Here is a 23950-nt window from a genome sequence, read left to right on the forward strand (position 1 = left end):
GAACAGGAAGAAAATGAGCAGAATTATCTGGACCTTACGGATTTCAGTTGTTTTATTTTCCATGTAGGACTTTAGAGATGATTCATTACACTTCTTTGAATCATTCTATTGGCCAGAAAGAATTATCAAATGTGTTCTTCTTGAATAAATGGCGCAGGTGAAAACACTGATGCTACTAGCAAATGCTATTGGACTTTACGGATTTAGTTTGCTTGGATTAGCACTTATTTAGAAACAGTGAGAATTTCACCACTTTTTAAAACTGTTTTGCTGTTGTAGTAAACAGAATGGTTCTTGTTATAGAAAGTGACTGAAAAGTAACATGCAATGCCATACATATACATATATAAAACAGTTCTCTATTTAAATTATACCATGATTCTAAAAATGGCTACAAATTAGATCATCAAGGCATTTAGAAAGAAAAAAAAAAAAAACAAGAAAGAAAGAAACCACCAACGCTAGGGATTTTCCAAAAAAAAAAAAACACCAAAATAATGGAACGAGAAGATCTTGGCTATAGGATCCAGGCATCATTATTTTTCAAAAGCTGTTAGTTAATTCTAAATTCCCTCCAGGTTGAGAATCACTGATCCAATAGGTACTCAATAAATACTTGTTGTATTGAATGATGTGTCTTATAATAGTCTTAGGGGAATTTACTTAATGAATAAAAAGGGAAAGGTTTGTAATTAACATATTAATGGTCTGCATGTTAATAAAAACTTCTGAAGTGCCTGGAGGTGCTTAAAAACAATTTGTTCTTTGGTAAGTACTTTAAATAATTCTCTTGCAATTTGTTCACAGTGTTAATTTATATCATGTACAAATGAAGACTGTTTTGTTAAGTAACTATAAATTTCATCCTAACCTCCATGTTTTTAAACCACGTTTTTCTCCGAACATAAATCTTTACAAGTTTCTTTTAATTAAGTTTAATGCTTAACTCTAGATTTACTTTACACTTCAGTTTTATGACATTAGCTACTGAAGTTATGATAACAAAAATTTGCAAGTCTATAAAATTATCTTTATTTAGCATTCTCATTTTGTTATTTGAACCTATTGACCTACACAATTTCGCACAGTAATGTGAAAGTAAATCTCAGCCTCTTTCTATTTTTATTGAGAGAATTTCCAAAATGTTACAAGTATTTTATTATGAAATATTTTTAGGGGGCAGAGAGATAATACACCAGACAGGGTGATTGCATTGCATGTCAGATTTGGGTTCAACCCCCCACACCTTCCTGAGCACAAAGCCAGGAGTAAGCCCTGAGCACCAGTTAGTCTGGTCAAAAAACAAATTAAGAAAACTTTCTGAACTACTACTTAAAGTAAGTTAGAAATATATATGCAGACTTACTTTTACTATTTTAGACTATATAATTATAAATCATATTAATACACTAAAAAGCTATTGCCAGTAATGAGATAAAATGAACAATTATAGAAATGAATAGTATTATAGGTAGTGGATGCAGAGACCTTGAAGACTAATATAAATATGCCTGTGTATAATGTCGACATGCCTTCCCCAAGACACAATGCTGTACTGGTATAATTTTTCTTCATCTAGAAATACAGCTCAAATCTACTACTTCTGTAATAATATTTCTATACTCACTAAGATACATCTTTTAGGGACAGAGATAGTACAGTGGGCAGGACACTTGTCTTGCATTCATTGAGCTGGGATTCAATGCCTGGCATCACAAATGATTTCCCAAGCCTACAGGAGTGATATCTGAATATAGAGCCAGGAGTAAGCCCTGAGCACCGTTATTGCACAACATATATTTTAATTTTGCACTAATTAGTCAAAATATCTGTCACTGTCACTGTCATCCTGTTGCTCATCGATTTGCTCGAGTAGACACCACTAACGTCTCTATTGTGAGACTTTTGACTGTTCTTGGCATATCGAATAGGCCATAGATAGCTTGCCAGGCTCTGCTGTGTGGGTGAGATACTCGCGGTAACTTACCAGGCTCTCCAAGAGGGGTGGAAGAATTGAACCCAGGTTGGCCATATGCAAGGCAAATGCCTTATCTGCTGTGCTATCGCTCCAGCCCAATTATCTGGATGCATAAGTGACTCATCATTAGTTTGTCCAAACAATATAAACTGGAAGTATCTAAGACTGTTAAATCCCATCACAATCTTAAATTCACCAAGGTTAGAAAATCAACTTTGGTGAGTCAATAAAAAAAGACAAGCAGAGATATATATGATGTGTGTCTATGGATTTATATATGTGTATAGGCTTATATATATTCATATATACATATATATGAAGTTTTAATTTAGAAATGGACAATAATATTTGTCTTATATGCATTTAATGATGTATTGTTTTAATTTTTAAAAGCTAATCCTTGTCCTTATGTAGCAGGTAAGAATTTGTATGTTGTAGGTTTTATACAGGTAGGGAAGATTGTAAACATTAAAATTTTGGCTGCACTTTGATAAAGAAATATTTTCTATTATAAGTCACTAAAAGCACATCAGGAAACCCTATTTTACCCGTACCTCAATTTCCCTTCTTCCTCTAATTCTCCCTGTTATTTGACTTTCTTTTTCTTGCATTGTAAAAACAGAGTCTAAAATTACATGATAAATCAAAATCCTACTTAAACATGCTATAGCATCAAATTTCAAAATTACCTTTCCTTTACAAATAACAGAGGAGATTCATGGATGCATATGACCATACTTCTTAAATATTTTTTTTTAAATTTTCATTTGAATAAAATTACTTGTACTTTTATAATTTAATAAGAAATGAACATACACAAATATACTTCAGGCTACAAATCTGTAGCAATCATTCCCGAATGTCCAACAATCACCACTGGAGCCATTGACCATTGATCAACTTGTCAGGTCACAGTTTTTTTAAAAAAGGCAATTTGAGGTCTGGGAAGATAGTACACTAGGTAAGGCGTTTGCCTTGCACGTGGCTCACTTGGGTTTGATCCCTGGCATCCATCCCATATGATCCACGAAGCCCCTCCAGGAACTATTCCTGAATTAGGAGTAAGCCCTGAGCACTGCCAGAACTGGCCTGAAAAGTAAATAAACAAAACCCAAAAATGTCCTTAAATTTTCTTTTCACTTCTTTGGTCAAACTACAGGAAGACAACTTTATTCTCCTAATTAACTGCATAGGATATCTTACCACAAATGATACCATTCCAATGACTTCCAATCAGGTTAGAACCTTTCTTCTTATTATAAGCTCTTACACTGTACTATCTTCTTTTGGAATTTGCCAAATGTAAGTGACAGTAGTCAATTCCTTTGCTAAGGCAAACTCTTAATAAATCTATTTTCCTGGGGCCGGAGCAATAGCACAGCGGGTAGGATGTTTGCATGCGGCCGACCCGGGTTCGATCCCCGGCATCCCATATGGTCCCCCAAGCACCGCCAGGAGTAATTCCTGAGTGCAGAGCCAGGAGTAACCCCTGAGCATCGCTGGATGTGACCCAAAAAGAAAAAAAAAATCTATTTTCCTTTCATTTGAGTGGATTTTGTTTTGGTGCACATAAGGAATATTTGCCACTTCTTTAAGGAAACTTACTTAGATTTACGCATTTTACTGACTTCTTGGATCTGTTCTTTTGCAATAATAGTGTTGCTGTACAACTATTTCATGTTTCTTGATTAAGAAACAGGATTATTGCTAGAGACAGAGTACAGCAGGTGTGCTTGCCTTGCACACGGTTTACCAGGCTTCTAGACCCCACCGAAACAAATCCCCTCCACCAAAAAAAAAAAAGATTATACTTTACTAAGAAATCACCAATTATATGTTGCTAAAAATCCACCAATTACCTTAGTTTCTAGAAACTAAAGTTACTTTTAGCTCCTCACACTAAATTTGTCGGTACTACTCATTTCACAGATGAATCAGTTCTGACACATCTTTGAGATGAACATAAAGGTGGGTTGTCATGAATAACTTCAAGTACTGAGCTTAGCTCTTTTAGCTTTAATTTTTTAAGAGAAATATAAAAGAAAAATGGAGATATTAAGTTAACAAATAGTAACTATAATTTTTCAATTAAGCTAAAAAATTAAGCACAGCTCTGATAGCAAACTGTATTAAACTTTCATTTGTTTCAGCAGAACAAATATACCAAATAAATCTATGAATGTGTCAAAAAAATGACAGATAAAAGCATCCAATGTGATGTATTTATTTAACTCCTTTCATTTTGCTTTTTGTATATTTTTCAAAAGTTCAATTACATCTATAAACATTAAACATATGGTAGAAATCAGAATGACTTGCTGTTAAATTTATTGCACTCTCAAAGAAAGTTATCCGGGAAGTATACCAAATTTATCAAAACAGGAGAAATTTATGTATTTTGTGATAACTATGACAACTGGTTGATTAGACTGATGCAAAATGGGGGTGGTGGGAATGCCGACTGGTTCATCCCTTTTGGAAAACAAGATGGACAATTCTCAAAAAATTAGATATTGAGCTCCCATTTGACCCAGCAATACCACTGCTGGGAATATATCCCAGAGAAGCTAAAAAGTATAGTCGAAATGACATCTGCACTTATATGTTCATTGGAGCACTGTTTACAATAGCCAGAATCTGGAAAAAACCCGAGTGCCCTAGAACAGATGACTGGTTAAAGAAACTTTGGTACATCTATACAATGGAATACTATGCAGCTGTTAGAAAAAAGGAGGTCATGAATTTTGCATATAAGTGGATCGGCAATGGAAAGTATCATGCTAAGTGAAATGAGTCAGAAAGAGAAAGACAGACATAGAAAGATTGCACTCATCTGTGGAATATAGAATAATAGAGTAGGAGACTAACACCCAAGAATAGAAGAATAGTAGAAATAAGTACCAGGAGGTTGACTCCATGGCTTGGAAGCTGGCCTCACATTCGGGGGAGAGAGCAACTCAGAGAAGGGATCACCAAGTATAATGTGGTCGGAGGCCATGCGGGGGAAGGGTGATGAGGGCTGAATGTGGACTAGAGACTGAACACAGTGGCCACTCAACACCTCTATTGCGAACCACAACACCTAATGAGAGAGAGAGAACAAAAGGAAATGCCCTACCACAGTGGCAGGGTGGGGTGGGGGGAGATGGGATTGGGGAGGGTAGGAGGGATGTTGGGTGTACCGGTGGTGGAAAATGGGCACTGGTAAAGGGATGGGTTCTCAAACTTTGTAGTTTGAGAGCACAAAAATGTATAAATCTGTAACTGTACCCCCATGGTGATTCACTAATTTAATTCACTAATTAAAAAAAATAAATAAAAAAAGAGTGATGCAAAATGTTGTGTTTTAATTCATATAAAATTATTTAACTATAGATTTGATTATAAAATTTTTATATACAGTATTTTCCTATAATATTAAAAACATAATATGGTAGTTATTAAATGTTTAAAATAAAATATCATTAAATAATTTTAATATGTATATGTAGTAATAGTTAAGGCTAAAATTGCTTTCTTTGAAGGCTCTTATGCAAATCTGTGATTATATGCTTAGATATGTATATCTCATATAAATATTACGAATATATAAAATATTTCTAACAGTAAACATGCAGAAATGTAGTAGATCAAAAATTCTGAAAAACATTTTAAAATTATAAAATTAAAAAAAATTCTAAAGTACAAGCCAGACACACACAGAATTTGATATCCCAGAAGTAAAACAGATAAATAAGTTCTATGTAGATATTTACTTGTTATTAAGTCTAGAAAAATATAGTGTAAGGTAAGGATAAAAATAAATAGTACTGATGTTTAAAAAGCTGTAAAAAGTATCAATGTATATGCCCAAACACATAAAATTAATACTTTCATATTCTTAAGGGTGAAATAATTAAGTAACAAACAAATCTGTATATATCAAAGATATCTTTACTATGTGAAAAGCTAAGATTTCACTGTGATTAATAAATGGGAAAAGAGCATATACATATAATTTATAAAACAGGTAAAATATAGTTAACATGGATTCTTATTACATATTAATGAATCCATTAAATATCAAAATGAAATGATTTAAAATTTTTAGTTTCATTTAATACTTTCTGAAGTGTTTCAGAAATAGTTTCTCTTATTAAATTAGCAGAAGTGACTACTTTGTTGAACAATATACTTATTTTATACAAATTAATAAATCAAATCTGAAAAATAAAATAAAATATTTTATTTGCATTAATATTTTCTAAATTTTACAGATATATATTTTCCTATTAAATTTAGCAGAATCTGCATATTTGTCAAACAGCAGGTACTTTCATGGATTGCTGGGAGGAATGGTAGTTGGTACAATGACTTAAAGGGTCATTTATCAATATTTATCAAGAATCTTCAAATATTTCAATTCATTGACCCTTTGTCTGAAATATACAACTGTGTTCCAAGGATATCAAAGATAGAGCAGCCCCTGTCCCTTAAAAAAAAAAAAGAAAGAAAACAAACAAAGCAGGTAACACAGAGATACTAACATATCAAGTTAAATTAAATGCTTTCAAATATTTTTATTAAATGGTAGAATTTATTTGTTTACTTATTTAATTTTTGGGCCACACCCAGCAGAGCACAGAGAGTACTTCCGGCTCTGTGCTCAGGGATCATTTCTGGCGCTGCTCAGGGAACGATATGTGGTACAGGGTATGTAGCCAGAGTCAGTGGCGTAAAACTTTATCTTTGTACTAGCTCTCTGACAATACAGAGTCATTTTATATTACAGCAATTCAGGAAAACAAAATACTAAATAATGAACTAAACGATGTATATAAATTTGTTTTAATATGTCAATTATTAATATTGATTTTATCAGGGGAGTAATGTTTTTTCTTTCTACTTTTGTGCATTTTTATACAATTGTAGTCAGAAGCTGAAGAAATGTGAATAAAACATTAATAGGTAGCAAGAAATTAGGAAAACAATTCTTATATTGCCAAATATATAACATGTAATATAAAATAAACATTAAATCGTGTTGAACCTAGGATTCTAAGGTGTTGTGAAGGAGTGATTCCTGAGCAGATCCAGGACTAAGCATACTTAACCATGATTATAGGAATAGTCAGAGATTATTACTGTAATGCAGTGATCATTACTATAATTCACTACTGATGCTTTTGATTGTTTTGATTTTATTTGGGGTCATGCATGGCAGTGCTCAGGGGATAATCCCAGTTTAATGGTCAGGTGTTGCTACCAGTGGAGCTTGATTTTTTTTTTTTTTAAGGTAGGGTGAATGTTAAAGGAGTTATTGACAAAGAGGCCAATCTGCTTGTTCTGGCTTTATGAACTGAGAGAAAAGTGGGTTGTATCTTAGCTATTGCGCTAATCTTAGCGATAAATAATGATGTCCTTTTGAGAGAGTGGCCTATATTACCTTTAGTCCCAGTGTTTAGAGAAGAAAAGGAGAGAGAAGAAAAAATCGAGGGGGCAGGGGAGAAGAGAATGGGAAGTAATGGGTGAAACAAGCATCAGGACTTTAGTTATACTGGTGATATGGGTGAGCAGCATAGTTATATATCCAAAATACAGACTCAACAACACTGAAAACATGATATCTAAGCTGTAACCACTGTAACTCTGTAATGTGACTGTCAAGTTGACAGGAGGGTATGGGGCAGGGTTTGGCATGGGAAGGGGATGTGGAGATACTGGGAAAGGGGAGTTGACACTAACGGTAGGATTGGGTGTTGACATATTATATGCCTAATACTCATCAATAACTTCGTAAATCACAGTCCTTATTAAAACATATTTTTACAAAATTAAGAGAAGAAAAAAAGTTCAGAAACCTCTTCTCAAAAAAATTAAAAAAAGAAAAAGAAGAAAATGGGGTCAAACTATAGTTTCCAACTAAAGATGTGATTTGTATAGAAGAAATTCCACTTTAACTTCTTAATATTTAAGATTCTAGGAACTCAGGTAGAAAGATACTGCATGGGTATATTAGATGTCTACTTTGACTTCAGTTACTATTTCCTATTGTTGCTACAGAATGTATAGAATGCATAGTACCAGAGGATTGAAAACTTTAATTAAAAATCTTCCGTATTCTCCAAAATTGGTATTAATCTTGATCATTTATATTTCAAATTATTGGAGGAAAGGTAAATCTTGAAGACCAGTAAATGTGCATTTAAATAGCTGTAATAGGACAATGCCAGAAAAACTTATATATTGACAAAAAACAATGTCATCAAGAGGTATTTACGGGGGCTGGGGAAACACACAGCGGGTAGCACATTTGCCTTGCACTTGGCCCACTCGGGTTAGATCTCCGATATCCAGCATCCCATATGGTCCTCCGAACACCGCCAGGAATAATTTCTGAGTGCAGAGCCAGGAATAACCCGTGAGCATCACCAGGTGTGAACCAAAAAGCCAGAGAAATGAAAGAGGTATTTATGAAATAAGAGAATGTGTAGGCCATATAAGTGTCAGATTCTGGTTTATAATAAATTTCTCTCATCTCAGCATACAATGTTCAGGATCACATATATACTGAATCCACGATGACTTGATAGCAAATTGCTTTTTATACACACACACATATATATGTATATATATATGTGCACACACACACACACACACATATATATATATATATTTAAGCATGGTGAGATACTACTTAAAATTTTGAGTAGCTCTGTTTTATCTTAAAAGATTTCTGAGCCCTGTGCTAAATTCCTATCACTGCATGCCACCCCAAAAGAGCAAAAGAGCAAACAAATTACATGACCTTAGCTGAAACTTAACATGGACAACAGATAAGCAAAAAGACATTAACTACTCATGCAAATAATTTCTAGGTTGAGACAGATTAAACCAATATCTATTAAATTTTCTTTAGGATAGTCATTTTAACAGGGAGTGTCAAAGCAGTACTAGAATCTCAGTGTCAGGGATAAGGAGGATTCGTGGTGGCAAACAAATCTATATGAGGTACATGCAAATATTTGAATGTTCAGAATTAGGAATATCAGAGGAAATGAAATGTAAAGTTGTTCTAATAGTCTAAGAAAACCAAAGAAACAGATACTTCATTCCACTAATAACACGAAAGTATTTTTCCAACTTGATCTCCAGTCTTCAAAGACAGAAGTGTGTTGTGGAGCAAACTCAAAACACACGAAGAAATACCTCCCAATTGCTTTCCTTCCTTTCAATCACTGTGATACTGAAGAACACAGTAACAACTTCATGAGATCCTGACTTACTACCAGAACAAATGGATTGGGAAAAAGGTAATAAGTCATTGAAAAAAAGATTTGTAATAGTGCTATTTGAAGGAAGGAAAACCAAAAGTGCCTTTAAAATGAGATGCCATTGTTATCTTCAATAAGTTTCACTGAAGAGAGTAGAATAAACCTATAGACTATTAAGAGCAAATTCACCTTAAAGATGTAATACAGAGCAAATTCATGGAAAAGATGCAATTCAGGGAAAAAAGTATACCATTGTTTGTTGAAATATTGAGAAATCAGGGGAATAAGAATTAATGAAGAGAAAAAAGGGAGCGATACTAACAAATTGTAAGCAATGCAAAATGATAATGCATTTATTGTATTACTATTCTAAGTTTTTATGTCCTCATTGCCCAATACAGAAGTCTGTATTTGGTAACCAGTTGTTAATCCGTGTTTCTTATCAGGTTCCTGGAAAGTCTATTTGTAAGTGTACAAGTCTATGTCTAAGTGTGAGTGTATGTGGGGTGGTGTGTATAAAAGCACAGACAGTGAACAAATGTGGGTTTTAGTTGGTGTTTAAATGTCAGCACAATTTGTTGTTCATCTGTGTCATTTCTTAGCAATCAGTATGCTTCTAGACATGACTTTGGGGATTATTTATTTATTTATTTATTTAACCATACACATAGTTGGTGGTGCCTGGACTTAACTCATGGCTCTGTAACTGTAACTTCTGTAACTTCAGTTCAGAGATCTGTAACTGAAGACACCAAATTATGGGCTAGGAAATTGAAACTGATTCAGTCATGTGCAAAGGTGTTTCTTACTCACTGCGCTATCACTCCAATCTGACTTGGTGATTGTTTTTGATGAATAGATGGTTTAATTTTTGTCATATGGCAGTGTTGATGATTGTCTTTTCTGAGTTAGATATCAGATTCCGGGGAGATACAGTCTTATGGTAGGCTCTATCGGAGTGGTGTAATTCCCAGAAATCTAGCATTCTCTTTGCCAAGGCCCAGTGTCTTCCTGCACGCTACAGTGTCTCTTTTAGAATAAGCTTCACTCTTGAAGAAACAAAGTTTCACGGAAATAAACTTTGAAATAAAACGTGTACTGTGATCATGCAGTTATTATGCTATTGACCTGCCTTTTGTTTCACACTTGAGGAAATCTGAGTCTCTATATTTTTTTGTTAAAATAATCTCATCCATGCAAATCAATATTAACTCACTATCTGCAGTTTCAGTTTTTCATTCCAAATATTTGCCTCAATATAAATTCTGAGAGTAATGCTGATGTTCACATGTTTGATCAGTGAGAAGTCGCAGGTGGGCGATTCAATAATGTTGAGCAATTGAGCCCGTAATTCTCTTGGGTTCAGTTTCCTACAATGATTTACTTCCCACAGTGGGCAATTAGCTGTTGCTATGCTCCTATTCTTTCTGGCACTACCCTGCCCTTATCCCCATTTGTCAGTTATTAATAAATTATGATCTGCTCTCTAATTATCTTTGATTCAAAATCTTTGAATAAAAAAGCATGCAATCATGAGAAAATAGAAGGGATAACAACTCTCAAATACTAAATCAATACCCACGCCTGGACTTATCATAGTTTTATTAACTCATATCCATTGCTAATTCATGCAACACTGAGGTTTGTCTCTAATAAGTTCTTTTCTAGAATCAGTGATTGCCTGTGTGATTACAAATATTTTTCTATCATTATTTTATAATAATATTAGATTAAATATAATATTTTCTTATGAAACATTCAAATTCCAAACAGTATAATCCTAGTGATGTTATAGTTGCCAAATATATCTACATATCTATGATGTCCCAACCTGAAGAGAATCAGGAGAGAAATACAAATGTATTGATCTATGTTAATATTTATAAACACTAGTTGCATAATGACACTGATATTATTTTGTCCGGATGTCAAAAGAGTATATGCTAATAAATAACATGTTAATTGGTTATTATAAGGTTTTGAAGATTTTTAACTCCTATGCAATATTTCCTTATAATGTTTGTTTTTATTTTTGTGATAGCACTAAAGTTTCAGTAACTAGAAAGAAAGCAAATACATGGGTTATGAATTCTATTAAGCTATGTCAAAGTTAGGAATATTTTTCATTTTCAAAGCTATCAACATTATTAGAGAAAATGAGACAAAGCACTTCAAATAGAGATTGATGCACAGTTTATTCTTAATTCAATAATTTATGAGGTATTCATTCAATTAAATTATGTGGGAGAGTCACATAAATCTTTTCCTCTAAATATATCTGGATGAGCAAAGAAAGGAGGTATTTTACTCAATGTAAATGTTAACTATTATTAAAAATACTGATCTGTATATTCTGAGATTTTAGTAAATGGAGACAATACTTACTTAAGCTAAGAAAATTGAGGAAAGTTACATAATAGAAAGAATTTCAAAACCAGCCTTGGACCATAGATAAGATTTGTTTGAGAGATAAAGGGGAGAAATTAGAAGTCCGAGTGGCATTGTCTTTCCTAATTTTCAGTTCATGCATTTCATTTATCTTCTAGGTCAGGTGCAAAATATTAGTGTGCTGGGCCATGCAACGTTAAGTTTTTAGTTAAGGTCAGGTTACTAATGGTATAATTACTCTGTGGAATTGAGTTCAGAGAGTCTGGTCATGTGAGCTCAGCAGTAAAAGTCAAGCACTCCAAAATAAGAGCTAGGCTCAGTACAGTGACCATTGCCCTTGCACTGAGCCTATGATTGTCTTAGCTCCTGTTACCCTGTGGCTGCTACTCCTCTAATTCTGTAGATGGCATCTTTCTCCTTCATCCAACTTTCACTCTCAGAGTCCCGCTAGGCTCTATCCAAGTTGCCTCATTTTTATCATTGGCTTTAAATTTCATGTTTGTGCTATATATAGCATATTCTCAAACCATGTCTATCTAATTGCATTGCCAACCCTATGTTGGTTACTGGGCTTTTAAATGCTGATGCGTGAGAACAAAACAAAACAAAAATAACAGGGGTTGTGAAGGGGACATGGCGGCTATCAACTATACTCAATGTATCCAGGGAGACACTCTACAAAACGCAGTTGATTTTGTTGGTGGCTCAATGGCCAGGTCTATGGATGTGGTACTTTTTGGGTCTAGCCCAGGAGTGTTTGAGACATGAGCATTCTGGTAGTGTTCCAGGGTATCTAGGGTGACAACCAGGGTCTAAGGAATGAACCTGTGGCCCTATACATACAAAGCTTGAACTACTGACAATTGACTGTCCTGCTTTGATAATATTGTTGTTATTACTGTTAATAATAACTCTCAGGAACTTTACATTCTTTTGGATTAAGCAATTTAGAACGTGTATTGGACTTTTTCATATGCAACCACAATAATCCAGGTTAAGAGTACGTAGTGGGATTTCTGGAAAGCTGGAAAGGTATTTGGAAAAAATATACTTAATAGTCTTAAGCTTCAGTTTCACACAGCCAGTCATATGGTCATTGGACTTTTACTGATAACTTCGTTGCCTTGAGTGAGGTAGAAAATTCCTTCAAAACACACATCAATTTAGGTTTTGAATAAATATAACTACATAACACAAACATAAAGTAAATTGTCCACAAAAATTAATATGTTTCCATCAGGTGAAAAATAACTCCTGAAGTTCAATAATGTGTGTCACAAATTCAGTAATAAAAGTTTCATGTAAAAATGATTGGCAAAAATATGTAAACCTCAATATTACTTTTTTTGGTAAAATGTGTATTCCTTTAAGTTAAAAATTCTTCATGTCAGTGTAATAAACTATACTTTGAAAATGAATTTAAGAACAAAAATTATTGTTAATTGATAATGCAATAATTTATATTAGGGTATCTTTACAAAAAATAGACATACAATATATTATCTTACTGGGTCTAGGCTTCAGTTATGCTGAAAATGAAGCTTGATTTCTTATGTATAAATGTTATTACAGCATAACTGAGAAATTATACTAAAATTGAATACTCTTCTACAGTAAATTTCAGGCAACTACGAAGTTTATACATGAGACTGTATGGTAAAGCAATATTATACTTCATTTAGGAATAATAGCCAGACAGAACTTTTTCAGAAACAGTTGACCTAATGCTGCAGATATACCAAAGTGAATTGCCTGTAACTCAACTTGATGTGTTTATTGAGAAATAATTTTTTCAAGAATACAGACTGATTCATAAACTGGCAGGCAAAAATCCATAAACAACCTATTTAGTAAATTCACATTAATAGCACTGATGTTAAATAAGTATAATGTCATAAGTGTCCAATACAACTTTTCTAAATTTCATGTGCATTTTAAGGTACACTTAGTTTATTTTTTATTTTTAATTTTGAGGTCTTGGCTCTTTCTCTACTTTTATTCACTTCCTCTAAATATTTTTCAACAAATAAAATATAATATGATCCTCATGCCCCTAAATATGTTTATTTATTGGAAGTAGTCAGCAATACAAGTTAATTGTGTATTGAATGATAGTTCTCTGTACTTATGCTATTCAACTAAATTATATTGTTTAATCAAAATATAGTCAAACCTTTATGACAGGATTTTTGAAATGATATTATATTTGAGAAAGCAAATACATGAGAGTTTTCCCTAGGATAACTTAAGAGAGAACAGAAGGGGCTGGTAAACAGACATTTGATTGCACAAAGCTAATTTTCTTCACGTACTTCTATGTTTACTCTTAGAAACACCTTAAAAATTCTGAAAAATTACAACAGAATTAGAAGCCATAGATTTTTCAGATAAAAGACAGTGTGCAGATAAAGCAATGCTGTTTTAAAGGAGTAGATTGTTCTTACTAAAATTTGAGGATATAGTGACAAATAGCTTTTCAGAATACAATATGCAGTACATATTGGAAAGTGCCTAATCCTGTATATTTATGAGTTGAATTAGTGCTGAAAGGTCTAAAGTAAATGCATAGCACAGTCACAAAATCAATGTGGCCATTGATTTTCTGACTTTTTTGGAACTTCAGTACATTTTCATATATATGTGCAAATTTAAATAATTTTTAAGAAGACACCCATCTTATTTTCTATAGTAGTCTAACTCCAAAACATTTTTAATGAATGTCTGTCTCTCATTTCTGAGTACTAATCACCTCACCCAAACTGAATAAAGTATGAAAATGTTGAAAGAAAGATTCTATGCACAGTTTTAGTACTTCTTTATTTTTAGGAAGTTTACTTTTGTTCTGTTTAGTGTAAAATGCTTTAATAACTGCTCTCTAGAGGGCTCTATCCCTTTATTTTTGCTTAAATTGAAAAATATAGATGATCGATTTGTTGGCATAATATTTAACAAAATTGATTTTAATCAGCATACACAATGTTCAGTGTATTCAATTTGAAATCATTCAGAAGCTGAAAGTAAAAGCAGTTATTAGAAGGGTTGATTATTTCATAAATTGTTCAGCAAAACCTGTTTTGTATGCATCATCCTGTTAGAATTGACTACAGGGCACTCGAATCATTACTGCTATTTCTCTAAATCTATCAGGCACAGAGGTACGTCTTCTCAAACAACCATTTATGTGTTTCAGACAATATAAAACCCAAATGATTTAAAAACCTTAGTTGTATTAGCTATCATACCAAAAAATACTCATTTTGTGGAGAGAATGTCCTGAAAAAGAGAATCTGTGCTTAAAAGTTAGCACAGGCATTGACAGAGCAAGGAAGCATCATAAGAAAGACATTGTACATCATACACTGATATACTGCATGCCTGATTGTTTTAGGATGTGCTAACAGTCAAGTAGTCAGATCTAGGTAAGCAAAATTTGGATCAAAAATTCAGAACAGCTTCTCTCTTACCTTCCACTGAGGAGGAAGCCGATAACCACTGCCAACAAAATGACTCCCACTGTCACAGACACAGCAATTATAGGAATTTGGCTTTGATCGTTGGATGCTGCAACTGCTGATAAGAGACACAGAAAATGGAGCTTGTGGTTAAAGTGATTGTATGCATTCAGATAAGAGTCACTTAATAGTTGGTAATCAATGCATGGTCTAAGTAATTCATCCACCCAGGGCTGAGATTTCCCCCTCATATTTCTTCTGAAATGTGTGTAATTCAAAAGACATCTTTAGAGAAAACATTTGCTCTCCAAATGGAAATTTCAAAGAATCACCAAGTCACTGTTTATTTCCTTGTCATCGAAAAACAGTTGTAATTGTTTGCATAGTATTTATCTAGGGATCTTAGATTGGCAAGATAAAATGGAACTGAGTCCATGATTTCAAACACCATAATCTAAATGTGAGGTGCTAAATATATGAGATTTGACATTTGCGAGTTTGCTGTGGTTGTTCTGTAGGAATAAATGTCATTAACTCAGATAGGATTTTTCCCTATAGACATAGGTTGAAATCCAAAATGATGTACCTAAGACCTCAGTGAAGTTTAGCGTAATATTACTATTCACCGTGTAGTAAAAACCCATAATTTCAGGCCTATATCAGTATATAAGATTACTTTAGAATTTTGAGATGTCTGTAGTATAATTAGATTAACTTATATTACTTTAAAATACATTGACTTAGGTTTAATATTTCATAACAACATTACAATTATCATGACAAAAATGAGTATGAATAGAATAATTATAATAAATAAGCAAAGTCATTTTTCTATTGTATTGAGAACTAAAGACAATTAATTAAAAAATGTAGAAAAGATACATTTCACTGATGTTCTCAAGAAATCCTCAGTAGGATACCTACCTAGATGATTAATAACATGTTTTGATGAATTATACATTAATTATCCCCATGAAATTAAATTTTAACTATTATGAAGCAGTATGACATCCTTCTCATGTTTAGTTTGTGTAACCCATTACCAGATCTTAGTCCTACTAACAATATTGAAAGCCAAATACTTTCTTTTCTATTTTCTGTACGTCTCTCCTGATTCTTTCTGGCCAGTTGACTCTGACCATATTCTTCCACCTTTTTACACTTCCAGTTCCTCTCAGACCAGTCTTCAGAGTTCATTATTACCAACATCAATATCTTGCTGATTCAATCATAAGAACAACTATTCTTTACAATCTTAGTCTCTGCTCTTACTCTCTCCCTCTCCCTGATGATAATGATTGTGATTCAATGGCATCTGCACTGATTTTTGTGTTCTCTGATGCTGAGGTATGTAGAAAGTAATTTAATAATTGTATGATGTATAAATAACTTCAAGTCATCCCACACTATTGCTAAAATTTAATCTCTAAAGACTGATTAATGCTATCATGTTCTTTTCTAAACTATTTGTTTTTTTTATTCCCTAAGGCTCACTACTTCTTAAAAAATTTAATGTATTTCACATATGGTCTCTCCGAGAGAGACTCCCTGAGTCTAGTGAAAAGTAATATATAGTAGGCATTCAATAGTTTCTTATATTATATCCAGAAAGGTTTCCACATAAAGGTCAAGGAGGCTGATATGTTAATAGATATTTTTTACAAAGAAAAGTCCATTTTAAAATGTTCACAAATACATGTACAAGTATTCATAAAAATAAACTTTCAAACTAAAAAAGCAAGATAGTGTGACTGTGAACTATTTTATTTTGCTATATGTAAACACTAAAATCTATTTCTTCTTGCAGTGGGTAGTATACTCTTTAGTGCTCAGGGCTAATGCCCAGCTCTGCACTCAGGGACCAGTCTGGCAGGTGTCAGGAAACCATATGGGGGCCAGCGATTGAATCAGGGTTAGGAGCATGCAAGGCAAGCACCTTACCAGTTGTGCTATTGCTCTGGTTCCTAAAGTCTACTTCTGTTGTAAAAAAACTGTGAGATAAGACTCTTTCTTTACCAATTATGTAAGAGAGATATAAAAATTAAGGTTTCAGATTATTCCATAAAACTATGCATAAAATGACCGTGTGTTAGTACTCTGAGATGAGAATTTAATAATTTTGGCACACCTGGAAATTAAAATGTAACAAAAACACAAGGGAATAAAAACTAAAAAGTGTGAAGGAAAGGGGATTATTCAACAGGGTAACTTTTTAAAAACGACATAGGTTTTATATTTTTATTCATTTACTACTACTTATAATTGATTTTTGGGGGAGGGGTGCTCAAGGCTTACTCTGGGATCTGCCTTTAGGAAGCACTCCCAGCAATGCTTCGGGGACTATGCAGAGTGCTGAGGATTGAACCCAGTTAGCCACGCAAAAAAGCAAAAACAAGTCCCTTTTCTGCTACAGTATCTTTCCAGATACTTTTTTTTTTTTGTAATTTTTATGAGATTTTTTTTTTTGCCTTTTGGGTCACACCTGGCGATGCACAGGGGTTACTCCTGGCTCTGCACTCAGGAATCACCCCTGGCAGTGCTCAGGGTACCATATGGGATGCTGGGAATCGAACCCAGGTCAGCCACGTGCAAGGCAAATGCCCTACCCGCTGTGCTATCGCTCCAGCCCCGAGATTTCTTCTCTTGTATAATTTTTAAAGTACTCAAGCATAATTTGTGGTCTTATATGATGGCTTTGTTCCCAGAGATGGTAAATTGTACAAGCAACACACATTACTGATGACACACACGGAAATAGAAACAGAGCTGATTTAGCATAACTTCTTAAATAACACAAACCTTTTTTCAACATACAGTTCAGGGTTTATGATGTGAAATTAAATAATTAATGACTTGCCAACACAGAAATTTTCCTGCTAGTTAGATTTATTCATATCAAATCTATCAACGATTTTTTCTGAACAGCTTTAAATGTTCAATCCCAATAGACAGTATTAAACCTAAGATGTGGAGATTTCCACGTATATAGTAAGAAAATAATCTGTTATTTTCCAATTGCAAAAAAATTAAAGAAACACAGGAAGATAATTTTTTATGTAATCAAAAATATTTCATAGATGATTTTATCTTGATAAAAATTCATCTTGATTTTTTTCTAGATAGCTGTATGTAATAAAATCATAATTTGCCATGTAGACATATATAGACAAATTCTTATTTTATTGGTTTTGAAAGGGAGCAAATATGCTCATTTTCACTTTAAAATCAATTATTATTATATCTCTGGATTTAAAATACACATATGCATACACAAATACACAATATTTACACTACTCTCTGCTTTTCTCTTCCTAAAAGTCTTCAATATTATCAGTTCTTTTTAACTCTAAACAAGATGGTTTACTTCATTCAAAATCTTTTGTTTTTTGATATGCTCACTCTAAGACAAGTAATTTAAATATTTTGTTTGGCATTAATGAAGACTAAATTTTATGCATCTTTATAAAAATGTACATATAGAATTCTCTAGAATTATTCCCATATCTTCCTCTCAGAGATACTGCTAAAGATTTATTTTTCAGAAAAACAATAAAATAGCAAAACAATCTGATTGGTGCTGAGGGCACCATTTATTTGCCAAATTTAATACAAACTAGAATTCCCTGTGGAATATTCCTAGAAAGACTGAACCTGGTAGCATGGGTTCAATAAAACAAGTAAAAAAAATAAATGGTGATAATTCAATAAAGTATGGTGGCAGTGGGGGAAAGAGTCTTTCGAAGCAAGGTATAAACATTTCTTAAAGATCTCCTGATGTTTCATCTCCCAGTAGACTAAATGTGATGAGGGGCAGGGACCAATGTGTTAACCAGCTAACCTACCATAATTGCATGACAGATGGTTCTTACCTGAAGAGGTCATGCTAAGAGAGGAAGAAGTAACAGGAGACTGACAGAATGCCCAGGGAGAGTATTGATCCCCTGACTCTTTGCTGGCAACCATTACAAAGACATGAGTTGACAGTAATTAAAATGACTTACACACGGGGGTGGTTTCAAACTCAAATCTTCGACTGAAGGCACCATAGCCTGCTGCCGTGCGGGCTCGGATTTGGAAGACATATACGGAAGCAGGCTTCAAGCCCTCTGCAGTGATAGTTGTCTCTTTCGATTTGATAATTGTATAGCTGGTCTCTTGGTCCTGGAGTTATGAATGAACAAAGAATAAAAAGCAAAAGTCAACACATGAATTGCTAATGAAGACAAGCCTAGGCTCATAGATCAGCGACAAAGTAGCAATGCCTATGTTGACAATTGGTACCCAAGTATTAGGAAACCAACCTGCATGTGGCAAGATGCTAATTGAATAGTGCTTTAAGTGCTTTTTTAGAAATCAAAGATTCTAGCGGTTATCCCTTTGTTTAGCAGAAATAAATATGTAGACTTCTAAAGCACAATTGGAGCTAAAATATTTTGGAAATTGCATTTTAGTAGTGGTATCAGAATACCCTCTTCTCTCATAAATGTGTTATTGGAATACACCAGTCCACAGGGGAAGGTTCCAATCTCTCATGTACTGCCAGAAATAATGTGTGCTCTATTTCCTCTGTGAATTTGATTTCTAATAATATTTAGGACTTGGAAAAAAAAGTAGAAAAGTTCAGTGAAAAATTTTGACTTCTATTAATTAAGTCTAAATAGGGAGCGTTTAAAAAAGTAAATAAAGCATATAATCAGATTAGAAAAAACTTTCTAGTTTCTAATTTTAATGTGTTTTGGCTAGCTGAACAGAAATTGATGTCAGAGTAGGAAACGCATTGCTAGAACAATGGGTTGGAAACTGAATCCAAGAGAAATGAAAGTATATACCTACTACCTAATGCTTATTATTATTATTATCTGTCAAGTTACTGTACTAAATATAAAAATTTCAGACAAAAAAGCAAAGTTCCTAACAAGAACTGTCTCCTTCCTCTTCCCCTAAATCTTTCTGTGTGAATTATTAGCAACAGTTTGTTGCTGTTGTGAATTTTCTACAGGTCTCCCTATATTTATCATATTTCTTATTAAATTGTGAATTAACTTTAGGTAATGATTAGCACCCCGACGCCAAGCTGTCTTCACCGGGGTGCCCTCGGAGGGGGGCAGATTGAGTTTTCCTCCCCACCCTAAGCAGAGCCCCGGCAGCTGAAAACCTCCAGAACCCAGCCACAGCCATGCTCAAGGCCACACTCCACATGCTTGGACAAGCCTCAGCATGAAGGAACCGGCAGAGGAACCCAGGTATGCAGGACCCTTGGCTGAGATCTCCAAGCCTGCTCAGATTGGGACTGTGCCTCCTGCCCAGTTTCCAGTAGCTTGGCACTCACACCCACAAGTACCCTGGGTACCACATAAACTCATCAACGGCCAAGATCCAGAGACTATAAAACAAAGATCCTGGAAGAGAGTGACACAACTTTTCATGGAGTACGTGGCCACATTCATAGCTGTATGACCCCTTTATTTTTTATTTTTATTTTTATTCCTGCATGGCAGAGCCTGACAATCTACCTGTGATGTATTTGACATGCCCAAAACAGTAACAACGGCGTGCTCTTCATGTTCTTGGAGCGAAGAGACGCCATTGGGCTACACTAGCAAGCAAGAAGGACAAATGAAGATGTTACTGGTGCCCGCTTGAGCAAATCGATGAACAACGGGATGACAGTGATACAGTGATACAGTGAATAATTAGCAACAACCCCTCTATTTTAAATGTCTTTACTTGACATAATGACTTCACTGATGACTACAAACCATCATTTTTTAAATATTTTAGAAAATATCCCCTTACAAATGGACACACATGGTGATTCATATTATACATATTGAATGAGCATGACATAGAATATACTTTCACTCCTTAATGAGAGGAAATTAAAAATGGGAATATAGCATATACTTTTTAAGCATTGTAAATAGAGGATATAACTAATATTTATGTTCAAAATTTTCCTCTTAAATGGAAAAGCTAATGAAGCCATTGCCCTTCTATTTCTACTTAATAAGAGTATTCCATATTGAAACCTGAGTGTTGATTAAACAGAAAAGGTAATTTTACTTTTACTCTTCTTATTCACATCTGTAACAATGTTTTTGCATAGTCACATCCGTAAAAATTGGGTAGAGAAAGATTTTTTCCTGGACATTACAGTTATATTGTGTGAAGTAACAGGTAACGTTTCAAAACTTATAATAATTTGAAAATAAATCACTTTGTATTTAAAATAAAAATACAAATCACTTTGCATTTTTATTTCTAATCTGACACCACAAGTTTGATTTCTACCAATTTATGCTTCTACTAATACAACCTAGATTACAGTTTACAGTCATGCTTTCATTTTTACTATTATTGTTGTTGTTGTTGTTATTCTGCTTTGGGGTCACACCTGGCAATCCTTAGGGCTTAATGCTGGCCCTGACTCAGGAATTCCTCCTGCTGGAGCTGGGGATACCATGTGTGATACTGGGGGTCTAACCCTGGTGGGCTGCATGAAAGGCAAGAAACCTACTTGCTGGGCTAACTCTCCAGCCCTGAAACATTCTTATTTTAAAGAAAGTGTGGCATTCCTCTTTTCTTACATTTAAACATTAAACAAGTATGCTTTAATTGCTAATGCAAACTTTCTGGTTAATTTTTGCAACTGAATGACACCTTTAAGCACATTTTTTTTTAATACTTCAGAAATTTTATTAGCATTTTAAAGGTTTTTAATAGATAATTATATCATCTGAAACTTTACGTATTAATCTTAGTCATTATCTTTATTAATAAATATCCATAGATCTTGTACACTATTAAAATACCTTCCATATGCTATTTAAAAGAGGTAGTAATTTTTATATATGCCATTTTAAATGAGTAAAACAATTTCCATAAACTATGTGGTCACTTAGATTCTGAGACTGCTCAAGTTATAACTGAATATGCAAGACTTTCTCAATAATAATCTGCCTTTTAAGATAGCTGTGATTTTAACAGCAATTTCTCACAAAAAAATAACAAATGGCATGTCTGAAATTATTCTCATTTTGTATAGGAAAACTTGGTGAAAAATCTAGAATTAACTAACATGTATTAAATATTCTCAATATTATTTCATAAAATAATAATATAAAGTAGTATTGTTATTTTGTTTCAAGCATAGAAAATACAGGGCCAGAATCTCAGTTCAGAGAGTCAATGCAATAAACACTAAAATCTTAGGTTCTTCTTTTTTAAAATGGGGTACAATTATTCCTCATTAACAAGCTAAAATATAAGCAATGTACATAGCACTCAGCATAGTATTGACATTATAAATTCTAAATAAATTTGATATGACGTAACATGATGGCAAATTCTTCTACTGAAAAATTAATTTTTAAAAGCTCTTGTGGTTGTAGCTTTGCATGATTGAAATTATAAATAAGATGTCTGGTAAAAATAATATTTAGAAATGTATACTTTGCTAAAAAAGAGGGATGCAATTTAAGCACATGAGAAAGCTAATCTTTGTAATGCATGATCTAATATTCATTGATTAAAATCGCAAAATGTTGTGTTTTCTTATTAACATTGCATATGCCTCCATAATTTCTTATTGCAGGTCTAACTTGACATTGTGATTTAGTTTGAGTCTCTGTTACTGAAGCAGCATAGTGAAAGCACATATCTAAGGATTAAAAAGCTATAAATACACATTCTGAATTATTAATTTGCCAAATTTTGTTTTACCCTATTGCTTTTAATTATGCTGGTATTATAATTTCCTTCACGTCCCAAATCCTATATACTCATCTTCAACACCTACAACTGCCTGCCAACATCTTCGTCAGGGCAGTGGCTTTTGCTGCCTCCTTGCACCCACTGAGCAAATGAGCTACATTCCCCAGCTGCTTAGTAAACGCTGTTCACACACAGTGAGGGGAGGGCCTCAGCAGAAGAAGCCAGCTGGCAAACACCCTGCCAAGGGGAAGCTTTTCTATGCCTCTGCCTTTAATTAAGAGATGGCAACGGGCCCATCACCATGCAGGAGCAGAGAGGCCCAATGACCTCTATTAGACCAGGGCAATCACAGGCAGAAATGCCAGCTGGCAAACGCTCCCGTCCTGGAAAGCTCTGCCACCTGTGTCTGGCAAAGAGCCATCCAATAAAACGGTGGTGTCATTCTGAAGGTTCAAAATCAGCTCTGGAAACCTATCCGGGTACTCAACTCAATGCACAGCATAAAAAGCTCATTATCCTTTTCCCCTTCTATTTTTGTTATTGAAATATTTTTCTTTTCAATGTTTAAGTATTTTATTGGCATGCCCAGAGTTTTTCTTGGCAAAAACGTCTTAAATAAACATCATCACTATAAAATGTGGACAAGAGAATGTCAGTTACTTCTTCCCTGTAATACATTTTGTGTATATAAATACATATTTATATATATGTACATATATAGCTTTAGCTGTTTTTCTAGCATGTAAAGAATAACCTGTTATTTATATAGTATGTGTAGAACATTTTTCCTAAGTCAGTTTTTTCTTACTTTGATTTCTAAGGCTAGCAGAATGCAATGTAACATTGAAAGTAAAGTAAATTTTAAGAAAAACACATTTTAGAAAAAGAAATGAACTATAAGTAAAATAATTACACAAAATGTATGACATTCATTAGAAGAGATATTAACAAAATATATATCCTCCTTTACTCATTGAAACCCACAAAAGCTTGAACCAGAGACACACTATAGCAGTATTGCACACGGCAGACCCAGGTTCAATCCTTGGCATCCCATATGGTCCCCCTAGCACCACCAGTAGTAATTCCTGATTGCAGAGCCAGTATTAATCCCTGAGTATTGCTGGGTGTAGCCTCCAAACAAACAAATAGATCTTCCATACAAG

At 33.8% G+C, this 23950-nt stretch overlaps 1 protein-coding gene across 8 annotated transcripts in view; it reads right to left on the reverse strand.

Moving 5' to 3' along the window:
* EPHA5 (EPH receptor A5) overlaps window positions 1–23950 on the reverse strand; it is a 325775-nt gene that overhangs the window by 67816 nt on the left and 234009 nt on the right. For 5 of the 8 annotated variants that reach the window (XM_055139426.1, XM_055139428.1, XM_055139434.1 and 2 more), the window contains 2 exons: window positions 19073–19232; window positions 15084–15189 (listed from right to left, as the gene is read on the reverse strand). In XM_055139426.1, coding sequence (XP_054995401.1) covers window positions 15084–15189; window positions 19073–19232 — 266 coding nt within the window. The remainder of the gene's footprint in view (window positions 1–15083; window positions 15190–19072; window positions 19233–23950) is intronic. The other 3 variants (XM_055139427.1, XM_055139429.1, XM_055139433.1) reach the window with 1 other exon arrangement.

This window comes from Sorex araneus, chromosome 5, assembly GCF_027595985.1.
Source record: "Sorex araneus isolate mSorAra2 chromosome 5, mSorAra2.pri, whole genome shotgun sequence".
NCBI lineage: Eukaryota > Metazoa > Chordata > Mammalia > Eulipotyphla > Soricidae > Sorex > Sorex araneus.